The sequence below is a fragment of the Mustela lutreola genome, chromosome 4 (assembly GCF_030435805.1).
Source record: "Mustela lutreola isolate mMusLut2 chromosome 4, mMusLut2.pri, whole genome shotgun sequence".
NCBI classification, from domain to species: Eukaryota; Metazoa; Chordata; class Mammalia; order Carnivora; family Mustelidae; genus Mustela; species Mustela lutreola.
In genome coordinates, this window is record NC_081293.1 from 156,282,813 (window position 1) to 156,309,305 (window position 26,493).

The following is a 26,493-nucleotide window of genomic DNA, read 5'->3' on the forward strand; positions in this document are numbered from 1 at the left end:
CGGCGCACCAGAACCGAAACCAGCGGCAGCCGCACAGCCACCTGAGCCGCCCCTCCTGCCAGAGCTAGCGAGCTGCGTCCGCCGCAGCCCGACCTCCTTCCTCTCCGCCTCTCCTCGTTTCCCGCGACCTCCCGCAGACCGCGGGTCTCGACCGCCGCTCCCGAACACAAGAGCGCCCCGGGCGCCGACCGCCCTTCGGGGCGCGGGGCGGCGGCACTGGACGTACGAGCTTCTTCTTGCGCCGGCCGCGGCGCCTCGGCCCTGCCGGCTCGCTCCTGCGCTCGCTCCCGCCCTCCCGGCATTCGGGGCGCCGCGCGCGGGCCCGGCCCGGGGCAGGGCGGCCATGGGCGCCAAGCAGAGCGGCCCGGCCGCTGCTAACGGCCGCACCCGCGCCTACTCGGGCTCGGATCTACCTTCCAGCAGCAGTGGAGGCACCAATGGGACCGCGGGCGGCGGCGGCAGCAGCGGGGCGCGGGCCGCGGCCGCCGGGAGGTTTCCGGCTCAGGTGCCCGGCGCGCACCAGCCCAGCGGTTCCGGCGGCGCCGCGGCGGCCTCAGCGGCCCCGCGCAGTCGCTCCCTCGGCGGGGCCGTGGGGAGCGTGGCGTCGGCGGCCCGCGCGGCACAGTCCTCCTTCAGCATCCCCAACAGCAGCAGCGGCCCGTACGGCTCGCAGGACTCGGTACACAGCAGCCCCGAGGACGGCAGCGGCGGCGGCGGAGGCAGAGACCGGCCGGCGGGCGGGGGCCCCGGCGGGCCGCGTCTGGTGATCGGCTCCTTACCAGCTCATCTCTCGCCGCACATGTTTGGAGGTACGGCTCCCTCCCCTCCCCGGCTCCCGGGTTCCCTGCCTCTCGCGGGCGGCACGTGGGCCGCGGCCTCGCGGGGGTTTACCCTTCTCCTTTTCTCCTTCAGCCTGAGCGCCGCGGCTTTGCCGCGCGGTGCGCCCGGCTCACCCCTGTGGGAGGAAAATCGCCGCTTAACCCCGGCGGAGCCGCTCCCGCCGCTCCCCGGGCTTTGCTTTCCTTAGACACCGGGTGTAAGCCCCCGCCCCGCCTTCCCCCGCCTCACCGTGGCTGCCCAGTGGAAGAAGCCCTTGCTTTTCTCCTTGGGGTGGACGGAGCAAAGATTGTTTTTGAAACAAACCGATGCAACAGTCCTCGTGGTGGTAGCTTTCAGTATCAGGAAGTCAGGAGGAGACTGGTTGCCAAACGTAGTTCTAACTGGGGACCGAAGCGGGCAGCGTTTTTTAAAGGCTAGGAGGTCAGAGGGTCTCAAAGAACATAGGAGTTACTTGAAAAAGGAGGGAGTTAACCTCGTTTGGACTGTTACAGTAAAGCTGTAATCCTTAAGTCTGTGTACATAGCCCCACCTACTGCATAGCGTTTAATTGGTTGAATGTGTGATGGAAAATGTATTTTTGACCCCAGTGAACTGCTACTTTAGATAAGGGTTAATATGAGCCCCGCTTAATTTGGACAGGGCATTTTAAAAATTGAGAGCAGTGTTTTAAAGAGACGCTAATTAGGGAAACTGCCAAAAGCATAGGTGCTTTTGGAAAAGCAGTGTTGACTACGAGTTCAGGAAAAGTCACTTGCGATAAATGGAAATTTTTAATAGCAAAATGATGTGCTTTGATGTAGAAACAGGAAGGGTGCACTTGATCTGAGGAAACCGAATTTGGCCTCTTCAGTTATGTCCAGGACTGATTCACTTTACTTCAAACGGCTAATACCCTAAATGAATCAAGACACTCCTCCCTTCCCAGTTCAGAAGAAATTGGAAGTTTTATCTGGTTAGATAGGCTGATTATAGAAGAAAAACATCTCTGTATCATTGCTTTATTGTACTACATAAATTCACAAGTGAGCACAGCTGGAACAGTGAGGAAATGATTCCCTCCATTTTTGTGGCCCTTTTTTTTCATATGTTTATATATGTGAGAAATTGAGTTGGTGAATGGAATATTCAGTAATGTTAATTATCTGTTCTGATGTTCTCTGTAGTATCAGTATTTATGTTAGCATATTGAAAATGGGAGTGTCATTTTTTTCATGTTTTTAATATTGCTTTGCACATTCAGTATAGAACAACTATAAACTACTTTATTCCAATTGTTAAAATTTTGCTGTGTAAAGAAAAATACTGATATTTTCTAAAGTTGGGCCATTAAAAAAAAACTTCTTTTTTTGAGAAAAAGAACTAGTGCTGTCCTTACTGTGATTTAATCATAATTAACATAGTTGAAGATTATTTTGATCTTAATTAACACAGCCGTAGTCACTAAACTGAGGAATAACAAAAGACAGTTTCTTGAGAATGGGAGCTTAGTGCATTTATAAAGGATAAGCTGGTTTTTAAAAATATCTTTTTAAAGTGAAAATTTGCATTTAGCGGTTATGATCAAAAGATGTTTATAAAAGCTTGCTAAAAGAATGAGAAAAAGTTTGTCAAATTAGTATCTTACTACAATATACTGCTTGCTTAAAGGGCTGATAATTTCCTTTAACAAAGAGTTAGTTTATCTGTATGGGTTTATTTTCTGAAAATAAATACCTTCCATTCAGAGCAGGGGGCAAATATTTGACATTTAGGATTTTAATTCATAGTAAATTAGCAAAGGACAAAGACCTGGTTTGTAAAAGTAGAAGTAGAGCAAATTTATCTTTTTCCTTATTTAAGTTCCTAGTTTTGAGTGCTTAGTTCTTTTTGTACTTTCCAGGGTTAGGATGATTGGGGCCTAATAGCACAGTGATACTGTGGAGCTTGTGGCAGCCTTTCTTATTAGCCAGGTCTCTGCAGAGAATAGAGCCCTAATGTCCTAAGTCATCTCTTGTATGGCAGCTAATTAGCTTTTTTCTCCCGTGCTCTTAGAATGATTCTAGTTTTGTATCATCTTTCTGAAATACGAGAAAATAGTCAAATAATCTGTGTTTGGTATTTCAGCTGAGGAACTCCAGTTGCGAGAGTGTGGAAGGGGGGATCAGAGAAATTACTTGTTCCCATTACATGATAGGAACTCAAATCATACGTCAGTACCTTAAGTCCTAGTTGATACAGGGATATGGAATACTTTATGTAAAAACATCTTTTTATTGGCATTTGCTTTACTTCTATTTTTTTACTTCTATTTCAATGGGTAGGTTTATCAGAGAAACTTAAAAGAAGCATATTTTTCCTCATCCTGAGATTTAGGAAGCCAGATGAGAGTCTTATTTTATATTTATTTTCAGATAATGAATCTTACTGTAAAAAATTACACTTGATTATACTTCACATTGACTTAATTTTAGTATGTCTTATTGTATTAATGTGTTTATTCAGTTACAAATTGTATAAATGTTTGGGCATATGTAAAGTAATTCCCTTTGAAAATTGAGAAAAATTATTTCCAAATTAGTGGGAAGTTTTGCTGTAATTTCGTAAAACTTAATTGGTATTTGTTATTTTGTAATAAGAAAATATGGTACTAATAAGATGCAAAATTGTTTTTCTCTTTTGGGCTGTCATGTAACTTATAGAAAACCTAAACAGTATACTACTCTCTTCTTTTTTAAAACAGTAGTCCAGCAAATTGAATTGTTAGTAGTTTCATCATAATGAATGACCAAATTGAGTGAGATTTTCTGTGTCGGTTTTATGTTTTGAGTATGTATTTTAGCTGCATACAGTCTTATTCAGTTTTCTCTGATATTTTAGTTTACAGAAATTTTAGTGTACAGGAATTCAGTGTACAGAAATTTCCTAGCATTTCCTAGAACTGAGCAGTTTTTCTTATTTTGCTATTTCTTTCGGACTGCTAAGTCTAGAAATAATAAAGTGGACGAAAGCCTTCTCTTGTCTATCACCTTTGTGGTTTTTTTTTTTTTTTTTTTTTTTTTTAAGATTTTATTTATTTATTTGACAGAGAGAAATCACAAGTAGATGGAGAGGCAGGCAGAGAGAGAGAGGGAAGCAGGCTCCCGGCCGATCAGAGAGCCCGATGCGGGACTCGATCCCAGGACTCTGAGATCATGACCTGAGCCGAAGGCAGCGGCTTAACCCACTGAGCCACCCAGGCGCCCCTATCACCTTTGTTTTAAAACAGGCCTTTAGTGACATATAGGCTAATATTTAAAAGCCTTGGTGGTATTTTAGGATTTTTTTGGCTTTATTTTAGGTCTACATTTTTTCCACTCTCAAGTTGTTAATGTTCATAAAATCAGTTGTTATGGGTGGTAGGATAGTTTTTAATGATCCAGCAAGGGTAGGGAAGATAAATTGGACTATAAAAACATTCAAGTGAATGGAGATTATTTCTAGAGGTAGCACGTGGGCTTCATAACCATACAGGAGTCTAGAAGTGAAAGTGTAAAATGAATTAATCTAGACAGTTAACTGGTGGTACTCAGTTGTTTCTGCCTTCTCCTAATTGGCTTGAGTCTGTTAGGGTCTGTTGTCAGAATGTTTCAGTAGTCTGACTAATTCATGCGCCTTTAGTTACTTAGGAAACATCTTCCTTATGTTGAAGGAGTGTGGATTAGCTCATAAAATGGCATATGTTCAATGAAATCTGTATTTCTAGACAGATTTCTCCTAATCTTCCAGAAAGATGCAGGTTTTTAAGGTAGTGAATTATCTCCATTAATTGTTAATGAATCATTCTCCATCATTCACTTCTTGCCAAAATATTTGAATCCGGGATACTGTGATTAATCTACTTCCTATTTCTGAATTTTCTTTTATTCATTTGAAAACCTTTATGTAGTGTGGCAGAAGAGAAATACCTCCTTCTTCCTAAGAAAAATTACACTTCTAATTACCAACCTGGTCACTGCCCAAAAGAACAACTCTGGTGGTTCATGTTTCTCAATTGTAATCCCACATATCTTTAAACACTGTAGGAGATACCTGGTGTTGTATGCTTTGTTATGCTGAAGTGTGGGCTCTGTCCTGGAAGTTTGCTTTGGGACTATTTTGAAAATTCTCTTTTTTTCTGCTTTTTCACCTCCAGCTTTCTTTTATTATTTTTTTCTCCTGAAAGTTCTCTTGTCTGCAGGGTAGAAGGTGGGCTGGAGGGACGAGTGGTTTGTGTTGTACTGGGCATCATCTGATAGGAAAGTGACTGACCTGAGTACTTTCGATGCTGTGCTAGTTGCAAAGCCAGTCCTTTTACTACTAAGGATAGTGCCTCCAGCCTGTCCCCAGCTCCCTCCAGTTTGATTGCTTTGCCTGGTAACCAGTAACCACTTACTGGTTACTTACTGGTTCGTTCTTGTTTTTTTGGTTACCAATAAAGTTAATTGGGTACAAGCTTTTAAAATACTGATTATTCTGTGTTTATAGGGAGAATTGCCTTAATGTTATACTTAACTACATATACCGGATATGTGCATGATTGAGTATGCTAGCAAATGGGTTTTAAAAAAGTATAGAGACAGTTTTATATAGCAAAGTACTTAAAAAATATTTTCATAAGATTTTATTTATTTATTTGACACAGAGAGAGAACACAAACACGGGGAATGGGAGAGGGGAGAAGCAGGCTTACCACTGAGCAGGGAGCCCAGTGAGGGGCTCGATCCCGGGACCCCGGGATCTTGACCTGAGCCGAAGCAGATGCTTAACAACTGAGCCACCCACGTGCCCCATATGTCTTAATTGTGCATTTACTTGACTGGTATTAACTAATGAATTAGGTTTGTTCTACTCTTGTTTAAGTGTTTAGAAATTGGGGAAAACATGTCTTTTGTATAAACAGCGAAGGGTTCAGAAAACCTTAAGTTTTGATTATAAGTTTTCTATTCTCCTTATTAACAAATTCCTATACATTTTTCTGTCCCAAACAATACATACCTATTATCTCAGTTTCTATAAGTGAGACTGGGTTCCGTCTAGCGTGGGTCTGCAAGACTGCAATATAGGTATGCCAGTACTGGGTTGTTCCTTAGAGAGTCAGCTGGGGAAGGGTCTATTTTCAAGCTGCCTCAAGTTGGCAGAATTCATTTCCTAGTATTTGCTAAGCCCATGACATCTTGCCGCTTCAAAGGCAGCGAAGGAGACAACCCAGCGAGGTACACTGGTGCTACATTCACTCTTACATAGATGTGGACATGTGATCACATAAGACCACTGCTTTGCTGCTTTCCCTGGTTGGAAGCAACTCACAGGTCCTGCTAGACTCAAGGGGAGGGAATGACAGATGTAAATGTCAGGAGGTGGGGATCATGTGTGGCCATCTGAAAGTCTATCCACTGTGTTGATTATAGACTTATGTTGATGAGTCAAACATAACAACTGTTCTAATTATTTTTAAATTTATTTTTTATTTATTTCAGAAAAGTTGTAATAATGTATGGTAAATGGTGCTTCAGTGAACAGGAATTTATTTTTTTAAGGGGCCAGCATTGTAGTTTTTAGGAGTACAAACAAGGTTTCTCCTGTACTTGCTCAGATCTCAGTTGAATTTGAGATTATTATACATTGTAACAAGTGCTGTAATAGGACTGTTGTTACAAAATGCTTTGTAAGGTATCCTTTTCTTAGGTAAGGAATACTTCACAGAGGCAGGTAACATTTGAACTGTAAGGATTTAGCAGTCATGTGTGTGTTTGGGGTGGGAGGCAGGGAACATTCCAGACGAAGGAAGAAGCCATAGAAGCCTTGGCTTTTGATAGGGCATATTGAAAAGTTAAAGGTTCTGGATTATAGGGTGTAAGGAGGATGATGAGAACGTGAAACTAGAAAAGTCTGTTTGGACCATTTGTTGAAAGATTTTATAGTGCTGTATCTTTGTTTTACTTAACCAGGTTTTAAAGTAGGCACCACTATGGTCATAGTTGATATGGATGGCAACCTTCCTGAGCAGTGAGTGCATTGCTTGGCCTGGACACTGTTAGTGTATTGCTACTCATGATTAAACTGCTTCTTAGAGGGCGCCTGGGTGGCTCAGTGGGTTAAAGCCTCTGCCTTCAGCTCAGGTCATGATCCCAGGGTCCTGGGGTCGAGCCCCGCATCAGGTTCTCTGCTCCGTGGAGATCCTGCTTCCTCCTCTCTCTCTGCCTGCCTCCTTGCCTACTTGTGATCTCTGTCTGTCAAATACGTAAAATCTTAACAAACAAACAATCCTGCTTCTTAGGAGGGGAGAGAGAGCAGGAAGATAAGAACTCTCTTAGACTATAATTGGTGGAAGATGCCTAAATTGAAATTAAAGCTTTGGTGGAGGAGAGGAAAAGTTAGATTTCAGTGAGATTTCTTAGGTAAAACTGATGGGATTGAGAACCTGGGTGCATAGTGATGTCATTAACCAATCTAAAAAAGAAAGAAAAAAATTTTAGGAAATGAGTTCTTGCAGGCCTCTTAAATTTTGAGTGGCTTCAGGGTTTCCATGTAGAAGCATCCTTTAAGCAGTTGGAAATATACATCAGTAATTTAGGGCATTACAAAACTTGAGAAATAGTTAGCAAATTCTAAGTGAAGACAAAAAATGGATAAGATTACTAAGGGATGAATATAAATTGAACTGGGGAACAAGCATGGAATCTGGCAAGCAAGAATTTTAAGAGACAAGCAGAGTAGGAGACAGCGATTAGAATCAAACCCAAGGAAAAGAAGTGATGGAAGTGTTTTGTTTTGTTTTTTTGTTTGTTTGTTTGTTTTTAAGATTTTATTTATTTATTGGACAGAGAGATCACAAGTAGGCAGAGAGGCAGGCAGAGAGAGAGGAGGAAGCAGGCTCCCCGCTGAGCAGAGAGCCGGATGCGGGGCTTGATCCCAGCACCCTGGGATCATGACCTGAGCTGAAGGCAGAGGCTTTAACCCACTGAGCCACCCAGGTGCCCCGGAAGTGTTTTTTAATTATAAAAATAATACATGTTCATGAGAGAAAATTAAAATGCAGAAAATACTGAAAAACACAAGAAATTGCAAATGACTTGCACTTAACTGCCAGAAATAATCAGAATCAAATGTTGATGTCTACTTTTTCATATATATGTCTTAGATACAAAATTTGGAACACTTATCCTATATATCTTCTTTTCATTTTAAACTTTTGTGATTGATGTTCTAATGTAAAATTTTAAAGCTAGAGATTCCCCTCTGAGAACTGCTTTAGCTGAATCCCACAAATTATGAAGTGATTTTGTTAACATGCAGTTAAAAATATTGTCTAAATTCTCTTGAGTTCTTCTTTGATCATGGGTTAGATATTTTTTGCTCTTTTCACTTCGTTAGTTTCTTCTGTGACATTGAATTTTTTTATAACATTTTTGATGGCTGCTCAGTGTTCCAAAATTCACTCAATAAATATTTAATGAGGACCCACTTTGCCATGCACCGTCCTAAGGATACAGAAATGAAGAAGTAAAACACCTATCCTTGCTTTCATGGACCTTCTGTTCTACTTGAGGGAGACAGTAAATGAGTAAAAACAGTGTGTCAAAGGGTGTTGAATGTGATGGGAAAAATGGAGTGGAAAGGTGGGTAGACATCATGGGGTGGAGACTTTGTCCCTATGTTAGTTTTTCAGAGATAACCTCATTGACAAGGTTGACATTCAAGCAGAAAGAAGCGAACAAGACCTGAGGGATCTCTAAAGGAAAAGAATACCCAGGCAGAAGGAACAGTAACTAGAAAGGCCCAGAGGAATGAATGCACCTGCCACATTGGGGTGTGAAGTTGTGAAACCCGAACAGTTGTGAAACCAGCGGTGTTAGAGTGCAGAGGGTGGTAGATGAGAGCAGAGAAGAGTGGGATGGGGCAGAATCAGAAAACTCATTGTAACCACTGACTGGTTCTGACTTTTTTTTTTTTTAAGATTTTATTTATTTATTGGACAGAGAGATCACAAGTAGGCAGAGAGGCAGGCAGAGAGAGGGGAAGGGAAGCAGGCTCCCCGCAGAGCAGAGAGCCCGATCCTGTAATCATGACCTGAGCCAAAAGCAGAGGATTTAACCCGCTGAGCCACCCAGGCACCCCTGGTTCTGACTTTTGTTTTAGAGAGAGATGGAGAGGCATTTGAGAGTGTTTGTTTGTTTTTTCCTTAAGATTTTATTTCTTTGGTGTGCCTGGGTGGCTCAGTGGGTTAAAGCCTCTACCTTCAGTTCAGGTCATGATCCCGGGATCCTAGCATTGAGCCCCGTATCGGACTTTCTGCTCAGCAAGAAGCCTGTTTCCTCTCTTTCTGCCTACCTCTCTGCCTAATTGTGATCTCTCTCTGTCAAATAAATAAATAAAAATATTAAAAAAACAAAAAAGATTTTATTTCTTTCTCAGAGTGTGAGTGAGAGCACAAGCGGGAGGAGCCTCAGGCAGAGGCAGAAACAGGCTGGCCGCTGAGCAGGGAGCCAGTGTGCCTCTGGATCCCAGGACACTGGGATCAAGACCTGAGCCGAAGGCAGAGGCTTTACAGACTGAGCCAGCTAGGCGTCCCAACGCTTGAGAGCTTTTGAGCAGAAGATGAACATAACTGCACTGGGCTTTTAAAGGATACTCTCTGGCCACAGTTCAAGAGTGGGCACTAGAGGTCAAGAGCCAAGAAAGGAGTTAAAAATAAGGGCAAAAGGTAACAGTGACTTAGCCAGGGTGGTGGCACTGGAGGTGGTGAGGAGTGGCCAGACTCTGGATGTCCTGTTCTTAGAAGATGGAGCCGGCTGGATGAGCTGTTAAAGGAGTGAGTGAGAGTGAACGGGGAGGCGGAGTTTACACGGTTTATTTGCAGTTGGGTGCTGTTACATACTAAGTGTTGTCAAAATCCTGGCATGCATGTGTTTATGTTTCTCCTGTTCTTAAAAATTTATCAGAGGTGTGGGATTGTTAGAACCAAGAGCTGTGATTGTTCAAGGCTTTGGATCTCTATTGCTGAATTGCCCTTTGGAAAGGGCAACTTCTAGCAGAGTATAATTTCAGAAGTATCTCATGTTTTTTCTCCCTGTGAAAACTCTAGTGAGGTTTTTAATACTTAAAGGGCAGGTTGGTAGATTCATTTTGAGTTACACCCATCAGTCATTATTCTATTCAGTGCTCTCTCTCTCTTTTTTTTTTTACAGTAAATTTAATGTATCAAAAAATAAGTATATTCCATCATTTGAATTTAATAAATTCTGGCCGTCTGTATGCCTTATTTTTGTTGAAATTGTGATTAGCCTGTGATAATTTATAAATTTCTACTATTTGTATACATATGAGCTGAGAAAAATAGAACAAAGAAATCATATAATATACATGGTGAGTTATTACATGTAATTCAGGTTTGAATGATAAATTTTACCACTTTTATTATGGATTTTTTTTATTAGTACTGCCCTTACCTCTTTTTTTTCTTTCTCATTTTGTAAAGTTAATTGTGCCCTTCTAGTTTTCTTTTCTTTCTTTCTTTTTTTTAAGTAAGCACTACACCTAATGCGGGCCTTGAACTCACGGCCTTGAAATTGAGTTGCATGCTGTATTGACTGAGCCAGCAAGAGGGGCCTGTCTCTTAGCTTCTTAGTTAAATTTATTTTTCATTTGTTCTTTTTTAATGATAAATGCATTAAGGCGATGATTATTCCTTGGTACATGTAGTCATTTCCCATAGCTTTTGATACTTAGTATTTTCATTACTATTAAGTAACTGAACTCTCTTGAGGAGTGTTTTTGTTAACTACACTTAGATTTTTTTCTTCTGTAACCTAGGAGTTACACGAAAGTGGCTTTAACATCTTTGGTAAATTTATTGTTTATTGTTCTTGCTACCCTCTTGTTATTTTTACCATAACCTAGAGGTACTGCATTGTCAAAGAGTCTTAATATTTTCTTTTCAGTTGCAAATGATAGAAGTACAATGCAGATGGTATTAAGTGGAAGAACAATATTATAGATCTTGGGATGAGTCTGTTCATCCACTCTGCACATCGTATTTGATAGGCCCTTTCTGCTAACTCTTAACCTATCATTTTGGATAGGATTTTTTTGGAATTATTTCTGTGATTATTTCTTCTGCTTTTTTCTTTTCTCTTTATTTCAATGTTGGCTGCTTAGAGTGATCCTTTGCTTTATCTTTTTTTTTTTCTTTTTTATATCTTTGTTTCTTGTTCCTTTTATGGGGGGGGTTCCCCCAACTTTTACCTTCTAACTCTTTACTTGACTTTTGTTTATTTCTGTAATCTTTTTAGTTTCTGAGAACTTTTTTGTCTGATTTTTTTCATTTGTTTTGTTCTATATTGAGGGTACAGTATCTTTTTCTAAGAATATTAATGATAACCTGTTGTGTATGCATATGCTTAATTCTTCCTTCCAGTTACTCACTCGGTTCCCTCCCAGTTGCTTTTTCTCTTTGTTTGGCTTCAGTCTTTCATTAGGTTCTCTCTTCAAAGGTTGGTGATTGTTGGCTGATCACTCAATTCATTTTTATTGGAAGCTGTCTGTGTATGCAGAGTTATCTGTCTGGGCCCCTTCTCTTAGGAATTAAGAAATTCCTCGGAATTAAATTATTGTCTTTTTCTTTGGAATGGTCATATTTTCTAGAGTGGCTTCTTTTTCTCTCTTTCTCTCTCTCTCTCTCTCTTTTTTTTTGCCTGGAGGATGTACCTTTTTTTTTTTTTTAAAGACTATTTATTTCTTTGACAAAGAAATCACAAATAGGCAGAAGTAGGCAGAGAGGCAGAGAGAGAAGGAGAAGCAGGCTCCCTGCTGAGCAGAGAACCTAATGTGGGGATCCATCCCAGGACCCTGGGATCATGACCTGAGCCGAAGGTAGAGGCTGAACCCACTGAGCCACCCAGGCGCCCCGAGGATGTACTATTTTATAACTTAGTTGTAGGAGCAGAGTGAGAAGAAAGTCAGGAATGGTAACATTCAGTGCTGTATTTTAATTTCCATATACATTATCAGTAGGTACCTCTGTCTTTATTTCTGTTATCCCCAAGTCCAGACATTTTCTTTCTCCAAATAACAAAACTCCAGTATAATTCCCGCCTGGGAGAGGAACAGCTGCCTAGTTGCTGGAAATCAGGGATGAAAACTGGAAAGAGACTTGCAGTAAATCTTTCTCTTTTTATTCTCCTTGTGCCTGCCACTTCTTTTGTCTGTGTAAATGAGCTTGCTTTTCTGCTTTTCTGATTCTGCAGTGAAAGTTCCCACTCATTTTCTTTCCGTAGTCTAAGGATATCCCTTTTTCCCCCTCTGTCCTTTTAAAGGCTGAATTCCTTTTAAATAAACACATTTTTGACGATTTTAGTAAGATGTTTGAACTGAGGGGAGGCTGATAAATGTATTCAGGCAATTGTCTTCAGCTGGAAGTCCTCTTGTTTTTCCTAATTGCCTAAGAAATACGAATCCATTTCTGTGAAATTTCAACAATTCAGATAAAATGAAAGTCACTTTCACTCCTTCTCTGGTGATCCCATTCACTCCCAGATGTCACTGTTACCATTTTTTTGGTATGTGTACTTCGTAACTTTTTGATAAATTGATTTACATACTTACAGAGAAAAACAGTTTCATTTATATGAGATTTTGTGATAGAAACTTATTGTTGACAAGAACATGGTCCTACTATATTCTTCTAAAACCTTTTTTTTCTTGTTAATGGGTGTAGTAGTTTTTTTTAATGTGGGAGGGCATATAAGTTTAAATCTTCAACTGCTGCATACTTACTATTCCATAATACGCATGTGCTGCAATATATTTAACCATTCTTATGTTGGTAAGCACTTGGGTTGTTTACACTTCTCCAGTATTGTAAAAAACAACTTTATCAATATGTGCATATGTACAGATTGTTCTCAGGGAGGTACTATTAGGACTCCAAACATCTGGAATTAGTGTCAGACTCCACAAATTTAATGGCAGTGTCCTGAGAAGACTGCCCTCATTTCAGCTTCAGCTACATTTTGGGGTTCCCAGGCCTCTTGTACTAATCAAAGGACTACAAATTTGGAGTAATGGGGGTGGGAGGGGAGGTCCCATGACTTCTCAGGTTTGATAATTCACTAGAATAACTCATAGGACTCAAGATAATGGTATACTTGGGATTATAGTTTTATAATAAAGGATATAAATGAGGATCAGTCAAATGAAGAGACATAGTTTGCAATCTGAGAGGATCCTGAACACTGTGCTTTCCTGCCTTCTCATGGAATCGGGCTGTGTCACCCTCCTGATGCAACAGTGTGTTCACCACGAATTAGAAAGATTCCCAAAGCCTAGGTGTCCAGACTTTTTATTTGGGTTTTATTATGTCGATATGGTTGGTTAAAAACTGGCTATATGGTTGGACTCAGTCACTCACTCCTCTACTCCCTAGAGGTTGTTGGCCTGGCTCATCACCCTTCAAGCCTTTACTCTGAGGGTTGGTCTTTCTGGTGACTAGCCTCTATTCTGAATTGTCTTAGCAGCATAAAGTCACATGGGATCCCAGGGGGCTCATGAATAGTGAAGACATTCTTATCACTCAGGAAATTCCAGGGTTTTAGAAGCTCTGTGCCAGGAACCCAGGAACAAAGACCAGACAGATTCTTTATTATACAACAGATACCTAGAAGTAGAATTTTCTAGTTGAATGGTATACACACTTTAATTTTTAATGGAAATTGAATAGATGACTGATTTTAATAGATATCCCCCCTCAGAGGCACTACTAATTATTTTGCACCATTATATGACAATACTAAATTTTCCATAACTTAGCTGCTGTTAGATGTTACCTTTTCCTACATTTCACTTGTTGAAAAATTTTGATTTGCAGGGTGTCTGGGTGGCTCAGTTGGTTAAGAGCTTCCTTCAGCTCAGGTCATGATTGTGGAGTCCTGGGATCAAGCCCTACATTGGGCTTCCAGCTTGGTAGGGAGCCTACTTCTCCCCCCTCTCTGCCTGCTGTTCTGCTTGCTTGTGCTTGCTCTATTTCTCTCTCTGTGTCAAATAAATAAAATCTTCAAAAAAAAAAGTTTTTTTTATATGCATTTCCTGATTGCTGGTGAAAATAAGCATCTTTTCAGGTGTTTATTATTAGCTGTATGTATTTCTTTTTTGAATTTCCTACTCCTTGACTTTGTCCATTTTTTTTTTGTTATGTTACCTACTTTATATTGATTTGTAGTTCATTATATATTCTGCAGATTAGTCTTTGGTTTATAGGTTTTAAATATTTTCCCCCAGGTTATTGACTTAAAAGATTAAATTTTTATGAATTAGATTTATTGTGTCAGTTCCAATGGTATAGAGTTACGAAGTTAAATTATTAAAATGCTATGTAAAAGTATTTTGTTTCCTATAAATGAAGAAGGGCCTTTGGGGCACCTGGGTAGCTCAGTCAAGTGTCTGCCTATGGCTCACATGATCCCAGGGTTATGGAATCGAGCCCCACATCTGGCTCTCCCTGCTTAGAGGGGAGCCTGCTTCTCCCTCTTCCTCTGCCTGGCACTGCCCTTGCTTGCGGTCTCTCTCTGTCAAATGAATAAGTAAAAATCTTAAAAAAAAAAAAAAAAAGACCTTTATTAATGGCAAGATTTTTTAAGGTGATTTTTAGCTGTTTCAGATATATTGGATCTAGTTTCAGAGGGATTTAAATTATGTAAGCCCCCATTTGTGTCTGTCCCATTTTGGGGGGAACATTTGAACTCTTTCAGAGTAATGAAGAATGGGACAAAGAAGAGAGTATTTGTTGTGGAAGTATGGTGTGAGAAGTCCAAAGGTAATAACTAATTTAAAAAAAATTCTGTGAATGGTATTTATCCAGATCATTTCTCTTCCATTTTATTAAAGATGGTTTAAAATTGACCATAACTCCCAAGTGACATAATTTTATAGATATTAAATTATCTGTTATAATGACTTATTATATGTTTAGTAGCTTTATAAATTGCTATATGATTTTTTTTTTTTAAGATTTTATTTTTTTGACAGAAATCGCAAGTAGGCAGAGAGGCAGGCAGAGAGAGAGAGAGAGAGGAGGGAAGCAGGCTCCCTGCCTAGCAGAGAGCCAGATGTGGGACTTGATTCCAGAACCCTAAGATCATGACCTGAGCTGAAGGCAGAGGCTTAACTCACTGAGCCACCCAGGCACCCCTATATGATGTGTTCTTCATGGAATACAGAAGTATATAATAGAAGATTTAATTCTTATATTTAAAATTTACCACTGGGGCGCCTGGGTGGCTCAGTGGGTTAAACCGCTGCCTTCGGCTCAGGTCATGATCTCAGGGTCCTGGGATTGAGTCCCGCATACGGGCTCTCTGCTCGGCAGGGAGCCAGCTTCCTCCTCTCTCTGACTGCCTCTCTGTCTACTTGTGATCTCTGTCTGTCGAATAAATAAATAAATCTTTAAATAAATAAATAAATAAATAAATAAAATTTACCACTGCAGGGCCTCCTGGCTGGCTCAGTATGTAGAGTGTGACTCTTTTTTTTTTTTTTTAATGGTTTTTTTTTTTTTTTTTTTTAATTTGACAGAGTGTGTGAGTGGGGGGGTGCAGAAGGAGAAGCAGACTCCCCTCAGAGCAGGGAGACTGATGTGGGCCTCTATCCCAGGACCCTGGGATTATGACCTGGGCCGAAAGCAGACGAGTAACCGACTGAGCCACCCAGGCGCCCTAGAGTGTGACTCTTGATCTTAGGGTTTTGAGTTCAGACCCCACATTGGGCATAGGGCTTATTTAAAATTTCTTATTCTTACAGAGCTTATTTAAAATTTAAATAGAGATTATTTAAAATCATTGAAGTGATTTCTTAAAAACTTAAATATTAATTTTTTTGGCCTAAAACTCTCAGAAATACATAGTTTCAGTAAATATCAATGAAGCCTTGTTTATAGAACTCTTAGTTATATACGTATATTTATTAATTCTATCTTAATATCCCAGCATGAATGTTAACTTGTGTGATAATATTACTAGTTCATATCTGTAGATATTTTATAGTTTATAAAAGCATAGTTAGATACTCTGTATTATCAGGTAACACTTGGCAATACACAGAGAACCTAATCTTCATTTTATAAATGAGAAAACTAAGCCTCTGATATGTTAAAGAATTTGGCTTTTAGCTATATAAATCATTATGAATCTGAATCACATCAGTGTCCTCCCCCCCCCCCCCCCGCCCCCATTTCTCCGTGTGTTTTAGTCCTATGGATGTTGTAACAGAGTACAGGGCAAATGTAGTATAGTTAGGAGGTCAGAGGTACAAAGATGGCTCTCAAGGGGCTGATACCAAGGTGTTTATAGGCTGCGTCTGGAGGCTCTGAGGGAAAACCCGTTTCCTTGTCTATTTCTAGCATCCAGAGACCAACTGTACCCCTTCCTCTGTGTTCACAGGGAGGGGCAACATTGGCCCAAGTTTTCTCACACTGACCTCTCTTTGGTTTTAACTTTTCTGCCTCACTTCCACATTTTAAGGACCCTTATGATTGAGTTGGGCCTACTCAGGTAATCTAGGATAATCTCTCTATTTTAAGATCAGTGACTAGCAACCTTAATTCGATTTTGCTATGTAACCTAACGTGCTTCCAGGGGATAGGCTGTAGACAAGTTGAGGGCTATTCATTATTCTGCCCACCACACCATGAAAACTCTTCAGTATCCTCATTGTTTAAGGAAAAGGAAGTATTTTTGCTTTCATAATGAGTTATCATTATGAGAGGAAAAAAATGATATGAAACTGGAAAAAAATAGAGGAAATGTTCTGTGTTGGCTGTTGTATCTGAAAGAAAGTTAGTTCTTTTTCTGGGGTCTCTGGTTGGCTCAGTCTGTATAGCATGGGACTCTTGATATCAGAGCCATGAGTTCAAGCCCCACATTGGGGGGGGGGGTAGAGTTTACTTTAAAAAAAATTATTTTTTAAAAATACAGTTAAATGAATGCTTCACAAATCTGTGAAACAATATAAATGAATGAACTGGTAGAATTGGAAAAATAAAAGGAAAAAAATGCAGTGATAACATTATATAGTCTCTTAAATTTAATTCAAAGCAGAGTTGTCATTTTTATACATATTAAATATTAAAGTCTAGTTATAGAAGGATGTTCTTTACTTACAGTCTTGGTCATTGAGTTCATAGGATAAACTTCAGGTAGTCTATAAAGCTTTTGAAATGATATACAAAATTTTGTGGTTAATGTAAAATGTTTTGGAGGAATAATTCATGGTTTTTATCAGATTCTCAAGAATTAAATTAACCATTGGTCTACAAATTTTTTTTCATGTCTAGTTAATTTTTTTTTTTTTTTTGCTAAAGTTCTTTAATATTTTTGTGTAGTTCTTATATTTGAGATTTAACTTGTAAAACAAAGTATTAAGCTTCTGCCACATGCTAGGTGCTGTTCAGTAGTGAATGTAACAGACACGGAACCTGTTTTCATCAAGCAGGGTAACCCATCACATTCTTTTCTAATTTTTTTAATTTTAATTTTTTTTCCTGAGCCTTCTCTGATTTTCTTATCGAGAACTGACCGCTTTGTGGAAAGGAACTACTTTATTCCCCTTTTAAAAATTTAGGATTAATTTGCATACATTGGAATGCACAGATCCTAAGTGTACAGTTTAAGGACTTTTGACAATTACATTTGACAATACACTGTGTAATATAACTATCAAAATAGAGAACATTTTCTTCACCCCAGATGTTCTCTTATGCTCCTTTACAATCATTCCCACCCTACTTCCAAAAGGCTGTTTAGATTACCTGTTTATATTATCATTAGTTTTGCCCTTTCTTGAACCTCATATAAATGGAGTCCTACAACATGTACCCTTTCATGTTTGGGGTAATTGTAAAGTAAGTTAGAAATGAGAGACACTGGAAGGATTAATGAAATTTTTTCTTGCTGCTCCCATTTCTCTGCTCTGTCCCTTCATGCCACTCTGTCTGGGATTACTGTACAACACTATAATATGCACATTGAAATGAAGAATATACAGTGTTAATGATAGATACATGGTAGAAGGTGTGATTGTGTGAATATCTTAGATACAAGATAAACTTAATTTATTTTTTTTTTAAAGATTTTATTTATTTATTTGACAGAGAGAAATCACAAGTAGTCGGAGAGGCAGGCAGAGAGAGAGAGAGGGAAGCAGGCTTCCTGCTGAGCAGAGAGCCCGATGCGAGACTCCATCCTAGGACCCTGAGGTCATGACCTGAGCTGAAGGCAGTGGCTTAACCCACTGAGCCACCCAGGTGTCCCAAGATAAACTTAATTTAAAAGCTAATGCTAAAAGTTATTCCTACTTTGTCTGTTCTTTAATTTTAAATTATCTAGGAAAGTTTTTAGATGATACTTAATGTTTTAGGTAGTATTCACTATAGCAAAGTGGGATATAGTGGTTGATTTATTTGCAAATTGCCAATTATCAGGAGAAGGACAAAATTCAAAGAACTTTATTTTTAGGATCAATATTTGCAAGTATGAGGGAAATTTTACATGTCCATGGAAGATAGATAAGTGGTTCAACAAAAACTCAAGAGTTGGTACTTCATTATGTTTTTGGTTGAGTCTAAATCTTTTTAAAAAATTAAGTAGGCAAATGGCCAGTCATAACTTTCTTTTTGCCTGTAACATGTTTTTGTTTTCATGAAAGTCTAAGAAGTAAATGAGTCAGGAATCATACTAAGTTCTGTGTACAATTTACCTGTATCCAAAATAACAGCTGGGCCTGAAAGAAATTCTAGCCTTTATGCAAGAGGAATTAGAAAAGGAATGGCTCTTATGACAGTGAGACAGTGAGAGATAGTCTTATACCAAGTTTCTGAAACCAAGATTAACCAAAGCTGAGACAGGTGAGGAGAAGGGTCTGTTCCTCTGTTCTAGCCCTTTGTATTGAGCTGCATGGATTGAGAAAGGTGACAAGAATGGCAAAACCTCAGCTGGGAGTCCTTTAGTAATTATAAGAAGGAGTGTGTATATATATATATATATATTTAAATACAACATTGTGTAACTTTGTGTACAGTGTGATAATTTGATACACATGTATTACAAATTGATTATCAAAATAAAGTTGACATTTTCATCACACACACCTTTTTTTTTTTTTTTTTTTTTTGTGGAGAGAACTTTTTTTCCCCACTAAGATTTTGTTTGTTTATTTGGCAGAGATCACAAGTAGGCAGAGAGGCAGGCAGAGAGGAGGGGGAAGCAAGACTCCCTGCTGAGCAGGCAGCCTGATGTGGGGCTCAATCCCAAGACCCTGAGATCATGACCTGAGCTGAAAGCAGAGGCTTTAACCCACTGAGCCACCCAGGCACCCCGAGAACTTTTTTAAAAAAGATTTTGTCTCAGAGAGAGAGAGAGAGGGAGAGTGAGCACAAGCAGGGGGAGTGACAGGCAGAGGGAGCCCAGTGTGGGACTGGATCCCAGGACCCCGGTATCATGATCTGAGCTGAAGGCAGACACTTAACCTCCTGAGCCACCCAGATGTTTCAAGAGAACATTTTGGATGTACTGTCTTCACAAATTTCAAGTCTGTGATACAGGACTATTAACAGTGGCCACCAAGCTGTACATTAAATTCCCTAAAACATACCTTGACTAGCATCTCATTCCTTTACCACACAGTCCTGGGAGTCCTTTCTGTTTCTATGAGTTTGGCTCATTTATTTATTTAAGTATAATTAACATCCGGTGTTGTATTAGTTTCAGTTGTATCCCATAATGATTCAACAATTGTGTACATTATTCAGTGCTCACCATGATGAATATAGTCATCATCTGTTACTCTACAACACCATTACAGTATTGTTGACTATATACCCTGTGTTGTACTTTTCATCCCCATGACTTTATTTTTTATTTTAAAGTAAATTCTGCCCCCTTTGTGGGACTCAAATTATGACCCTGACATCACGAGTCACATGTTCTCCAGACAGAGCCAACCAGGCGCCTCACCACGACTTTATAACTGGAAGTTGGTACCTTTTAATCCCCTTATCTATTCACTCATCCCCCTATCGACCTTCCCTTTGGCAGCCACCAACTCTCTGCATTTGAAAGTCTGGTTCATTTGTGTTTTTAGATTCCACGTATAAAAGAAGCCATATGGTGTTTGCCTTTTCCACCTGACTTAGCATTATACCCAAGTCTGTCCATGTTGCAAATGGCAAACTCTCCTTTTATATGGCTGAGTAATAGTCCGTGTGTGTGTGTGTGTGTGTGTGTGTACACATATACATATGTATGTGTATGTGCCACCTTGAGGAAGAGTGGTTTTAAAAAGCTAGTAAAAATTGCTAAAAGCAGTCTGGGACACAGCTGCATTTGCTTTTGATATATTAAATATTTTGGAAGACTCATGGGTAGTAGAACAAATTCTACTTAGAAGTGAATAAAAGTAGTTTTATGTTTCATGGACTTCAGTTTCCAAGATAAACTACAGAATAATAAGGATTTTAAATTAAAAAAAACATGTCTATGTTTTTGATTTGAATATACTAGGACAGGCAAATTCCATTATTACAGATTCCAAAAAGGTAATTAAAATGACTGTATAAGAACAAATGATTAGGTCAGCTGCCTAGAGAGAGTGTCCTTTTGTAGGATAATCCACTAAAGGGAGTCATAATGGTATTTGGAGAAAGGTGCCTGCTGTTGCTTGTTCAGAGAAGAAAGTCTTTCCACTTTTTTCAGAGGTGGTGGTGAACTTGAGCTCTCAGCATCATTTCCTTGGTGTTCTGAAAGCCATTTTACTTCGAGAGTCAGGAGCTATAGAGGAATTTGGGAAATTTGACAAGCATTCTCCACAAAAAGTTGAGATCTGTTGGGTACCAAATTAACTACTATCCCATCTTGCTTTTGCTTTCTATGCACATACTTAATGTCTTAAAACATTTAAAAAAGTGTTTTATATATATAGCAGGGACTAGAGAAGAATATTTCTTATACTATATATGAAAATGCAATAGTGGACTTTATAAGCAAAGACTGCACAACAAAGCCTAGACATTCTTTTGTGTTTTAACGGACATTAAAATTGAGTTTGGTGGAAACTTGTTTTCTTATCATCATATATAGTCTGATTTTTTTCTTTGTTGTTTTACTTGGTCATTAAATATTTAATGCCTGTGCAGTGGGCTACGTGGACTTTCTGGTACTGGGAATGCAAAGTTGAAAAACAGTTTTGTCCCAAGAAGCACAGAGTCTAGTGGGAGAGATAGCTTGGAACCAAATGATTATAAAAGTGACAGGGATTAGTTTCAGTGATTTTGTTACCAAATGAGTGTATAAATGTGTAATGAAGAAAAAAGACCAGGAGGTATTCATCCATTTACTAAAAGTTGGCTATCTCTGGCAAGTAGGAATACTGCTTTCTGTTTTCTTGTGTATGTACAGTTATAACACGTAATTTCTGTAAACAAAGGAACTGGTAGTGATATCATCATCATGGCTACAATTATAATTCCTGTGCTGCCATTACTCATAATTCCAGAGCTCAGATTCACACTCAAGTTCGTCTGACTCTGAGTATATGCCATTAGCCCTCCGGCCCCGGGAAGCAAAACCAACTTTGGACATCATGGGCAGTTTAATCCTATTGAACACTGCTCTCCTAAGATTCTCCTGGAAGGGAGAGTTTGTAGACAGGCAAGTTTGTAACGTATTAAGGTTCTGTAGTAAAGAAATCCAGAGTAACTCATTTTAATTCCTCATTTCCCAAATTAATTTCATATTAACCTCTTCTTTGTTTTTTGCCCCCCCCCCCCCCAGTAATCCTTTTTTTTTTTTCAAAGATTTTTTTATTTACTTATTTGACAGATCACAAGTAGGCAGAGAGGCAGGCAGAGAGGTGTGGGAGGGTGGGGTGGGAAGCCGGCTCCTGCTGAGGTAAAGCCTGATGCCTGGCCTAGTCCCAGGACTGTGAGATCCTGACCTGAGCAGAAGGCAGAGGCTTAACACTGAGCCACCCAGGTGCCCCCACCAGTAATCCTTTATTGATGATCTGTGGCTCTTACAATTTAGTAGGCATGAGAATCACTCCCACCCCCAGAGTTTTTGATTCAGGTAAGTTTGGGATGAGGCATGAAAATTGGCACTTTTTTAAACAAGTTTCCAGGTGTTGCTGACGATCTTGGCTGAGGAACCATACCTTGTGCTCTCTTTTGTTATGGGCTTTGTGATTCCATTTTGCCTTGAGATACAAACTCAGAACTGATTATGATATTGATGTTTTTCTGCTGAAGAAGGTATCTTAAGAGCTGGAAATAATTGTGCTCAGCACAGAAAGAGCCTCCGAGGGTGGGGGGTTTCATTAATAAAATAACTAAGGGGCATTATTTCCCTCTGTCATCAGTTCTGTGGCCCTGTGAACTTCTGTTTAGTCATATATAGATGGAGAGGATTTTTTTTTTTAAATAGATGAAGATGATTAAACCTGCCTCAGAAAGTTGCTTCAGAAGGTTGTAATAAAGATTAAATGATACAGTATTTGCAAAAGTGCCTAATACAGGGCCTAGTGCACTCCAGGTGCTTACCATCTTCCTAATCAAAGTTCAGTTTCTGGACCCGAGGTATTAAACTTCACTTAGGAGCTTCTTAGAAACGACTTCAGGCCCCACCCCAGATTTATGGAAACAGATTCTGCATTTTAAAAAGTCTGGGTGATTTGTATGAACATTGCTATTAAGAAGCCCCAGTAGTAGCGTATACCTTGGGAAAAGTTTTCCTTGTGTAGTATGTGATTTATTCTCTATTTTGTAAACTGACCAGTCTGAACTTACTAGTCTCTAAGATGTTTGCATGTGTTTTATATACTTTTTTCTGTATGTAAAATGTATTCCGTAACAAAAACAATTTTTAAGAATTAACCCTCTGATCCAGCAATCCTCACTTGGTAATTTATCTTAGCTATAATGCTGCCAGTATACAAAGAATAGACAAACGAGGATTTTTACTTTCATTTGTAGTAGCAAGAACTGACCATCAATAAAAATAGCTGAATTTGTCCAATATTCCTATCATGGCCTATCAAGCCATTTTTTTTTTTTAACGATTTTATTTATTTATTTGACAGACAGAGATCACAAGTAGGCAGGGAGGCAGGCAGAGAGAGAGAGGAGGAAGCAGGATCTCCACGGAGCAGAGAACCTGATGCGGGGCTTGACCCCAGGACCCTGGGATCATGACCTGAGCTGAAGGCAGAGGCTTTAACCCACTGAGCCATCTGGGCACCGGGACAATGAGTATACTCTTAATCCCTTCACCTGTTGTACTCATTCCTGCCATCCCACACCTCCCTCTGGGAACCATCAGTTTGTTGTCTATACTTACGAGTCTATATTTTTGCCTGTCTGTTTTTTTCCCCTTGTTTCTTTGTTTTTAAGATTTAATCCTTTTGAGAGACAGCAAGCTTGAGCAGGGTAGGGTGGAAGGGAGGGAGAAAGAATCGGAAGCAGACTCTGCACTGAGCAGGAAGCCTGAGGCAGGGCTCCATCCCACGACTGCCCTGAGACCGGGACCTGAGCCAAAAACCAAGCAAGCATTGGCTGCTTGACTGACTGAACTACCCAGCTGTCTCCCCTTTGTTTCTTAAAATTCCACATATGGGTGAAATCTTGGTATTTGCCTTTCTCTAATTGGTTTATTTCACTTAGCATGATACCCTCTAGATCCATCCATGCTGTTGCAAAGGGCAGGATCTCATCCTTTCAGATGACTAATATTTCATTGTCTATATACATACAATGGCTTCTTTATTCATTATCAGTGGATACCTGAGCTGCTTCCATAATTTGACTATTTTAAATAATGCTGCAGTAAACATAGGGGTATAAATATCTTTTCAGATTAGTGTTTTTGTATTCTTTGGGCAAATACCCAGTAGTAGAATTATTGGATCATATGGTAATGTTATTTTTAACTTTTTGAGACGTCTCATACTGTTTTCCACAGTGGCCGCACCAGTTAGCTTTCTCATCAACAGTGCACAAGGGTTCCTTTTTCTCCACATCTTTGCCTACACTTATTTGTGTGTTTGATTTTAGCCATTTTGACAGGTGTGAGGTGCTCATTGTAGGTGTTTTTTTAAGCCTTTATTTTAATTCCAGCTTGTTAACACACAGTGTTAATATAGTTTTAGGTGTACAGTATATGAAAGTGTTAAATTACTGTATTATACAACACCCTGTGCTCCTATCACAAGTGCTGTCCTTAATCCCCATCACTTAAAGTCACCCCCACCCCGTAACTGCCAGCTTGTTCTTTATAGTAAAAAAAACTGTTTCTTGGTTTGCCTCTCCTGTTTTGTTTCTTAAATTCCACATGATTGAAATCTTAATGGCACTCTTGACTTTCTCTGACTTATTTTTCTTAGGATAATAACTCTCTATCTCTATCCATGTCATTGTAAATGGCAAAATTTCTTTTTGGTGGCTGAGTAATATTCCATTTTAGTGTGTGTGTATTACACACACACACACGTATTACACAGGTATGCCAGACTCTTGGGCTATTTCCGTAGTTTGGCTGTTACAGATAATACTGCTATAAACATGGGGTATATTGCTCTTTTAAATATATCCAGTAGACTATAAATATAAAATGGTGTTTTGAGATTTGCTAGTATCTTTTTTTTTTCTTTTTTAAAGAGAGAGAGAGAGAGAGAGCACCCATGCAACAGTGGGGTGAGAGGTAGAGGGGGAAGCTGAGCAGGGAGCCTGATGCAGGACTTGATCCTAGAACTCTGGGATCATGACCTGATCCAAAGGCAGACACTTAACTCACTGAGTCACCCAGGTGCCCAGATTTGCTGGTATCTTTTAAAACATCCATGAACAGGCTAGTCTATAAATGTTAGAAATTTTGTATTGTTCTTCTGCATCTTGGAATCCTGTTTCTGTTCAACTTCCCCCATAGAATTTTATCCCAGAGGAGCACACTTTATGTTTACAAGTCTTCCTTGATTACTTTGTCATACTCTTCTTCATGTATGCATGTGTATATATATGTATGTCATGTATTAGGACTTCAATCCTCCAGGAATTGATTTTTGTGTATAAGTTTAAGGAGCCAATTTTTGATTACCCATATGGACACCCATTTGTCCCAGCACTATGAATCCTGCCTTTTCTGTGTTGCCACCCTTGTCCTAAAATGTTTGCTTTTCTCTGGGAGCTTGATGGCATGAGCATCATTCCACATTGGTCGTCCTGAAGTGTGTTTCCAGGCCATCAGTGTCAGCTTTGGCTCTGGCATCGCCATTGCCTGGGAACTAGTTACACACATTATTGGGCCCACTGACTATGACCTTAGAAGGGGGTGGAGCAGGAGCATTCTATGTTTAAATAGGCCACTAGGTGATTCTGACACAGGGTGGATGGAGTGTGGGAATGCCAGTTTAAGGGTTTTAGACCACCTTGGAATTACAAATTCAAGACAACACAGCAAGAGCTCTACTTGTGTTTCCAAATTTTCAGTGGTGATTTTTCCACTCCTTCCCCTCCCAAAGTCAGGGTTCAGTGGATTTTCCTTGAAGTTGCCTGAGGGTGGTGGTGAGGAGAGCTGCTTCTAATGGCGAAGCCATAGCCCATTGAGGGCATCCTAGTTCAGGGCAAAAACCTGGTACTGTTGTTCGCTTTACTGTTTTGGGTTTCCCGCTGTCTCTCATTTTCTGGCCTGAGAATTTGTAGCTTTTCTTGCCAGCTCATTAATGTTTTTATGATTAAAAAAAAAATGGTAGATTTGGAGTTGTTTCTATTAGGAGGGTTGATCTAAGTACTATTCTACTATATTCCTGGAACAGCATTCTGTATTACTGAATTCAGTAGATTCTGACAGGCTGCTTTCTAGGGAAATGCACACTGAAGTAGTAATACGATAGCACTTTATGCTGGTCAGATTGGCAGAAAGGAAGGTAATAACATACCATTGCAGGTGACGTGGGCTGTAAATGATACTGGTAGAAATGTAAATTGTGCTGTAAATTGGGGAAGTATGTTGGCAGCAATGCAGGCCATTGCTTTTATTTTTCTGTGGTGACTGGTGAAAAATAGGAATGAATGTTACCAGCCTCTCACGTTTAGGGAAGGGGGGGGCATGCTTAACTGAACCGTAGGAAAAGTGGACTTGGGGGACATTCCCTTAGGCCTGGAAGAAATGATTGAGAGATTGATTAAAATATTACAAAATTCTTTCTGGTTAATCCACCAAAGAAAAAAGGGTAATAGGAAAATGAGAAATAAAGGACTAGACAAATTAAAAAGGGAACTGTAGGTCAGTGATACAGTGAAACCAGACCCAGGATTTTGGCAACCATTGTTAGAATTATATAACTTACAGTTAAACTATATTTAAAATATAATTAGTAGATTCTCAAAACTCATCACTTCACTTTTTTTTTTATTACGTTTTACTATTTGTATTCTTGAGGTTATTGACATCTATTGTATCTGGATGGTGGGAAACAGTATGTAACAGTATGTTGTTACTCTTCCCCATTCTGTGTTCAAGGATGATGCTTTGGAAACTTGAAATCAGTCATAGTTTAATGCCTTGGAAATCAGTAAATACTGCAAGTCAGGATTTTTACTCTTCTGGAGAGCAGTTGTTAAAT

General features: G+C 39.6%; 1 protein-coding gene across 3 annotated transcripts in view; it reads left to right on the forward strand.

The window, feature by feature from the left end:
* The first annotated feature begins 272 nt into the window (after positions 1-272).
* ZNRF2 (zinc and ring finger 2) overlaps positions 273-26,493 on the forward strand; it is a 394,136-nt gene continuing 367,915 nt past the window's right edge. For all 3 annotated transcript variants that reach the window (XM_059171478.1, XM_059171479.1, XM_059171480.1), the window contains exon 1: positions 273-809. In XM_059171478.1, the coding sequence (XP_059027461.1) occupies positions 344-809 (466 nt within the window). In that variant the 5' untranslated portion in view covers positions 273-343. The remainder of the gene's footprint in view (positions 810-26,493) is intronic.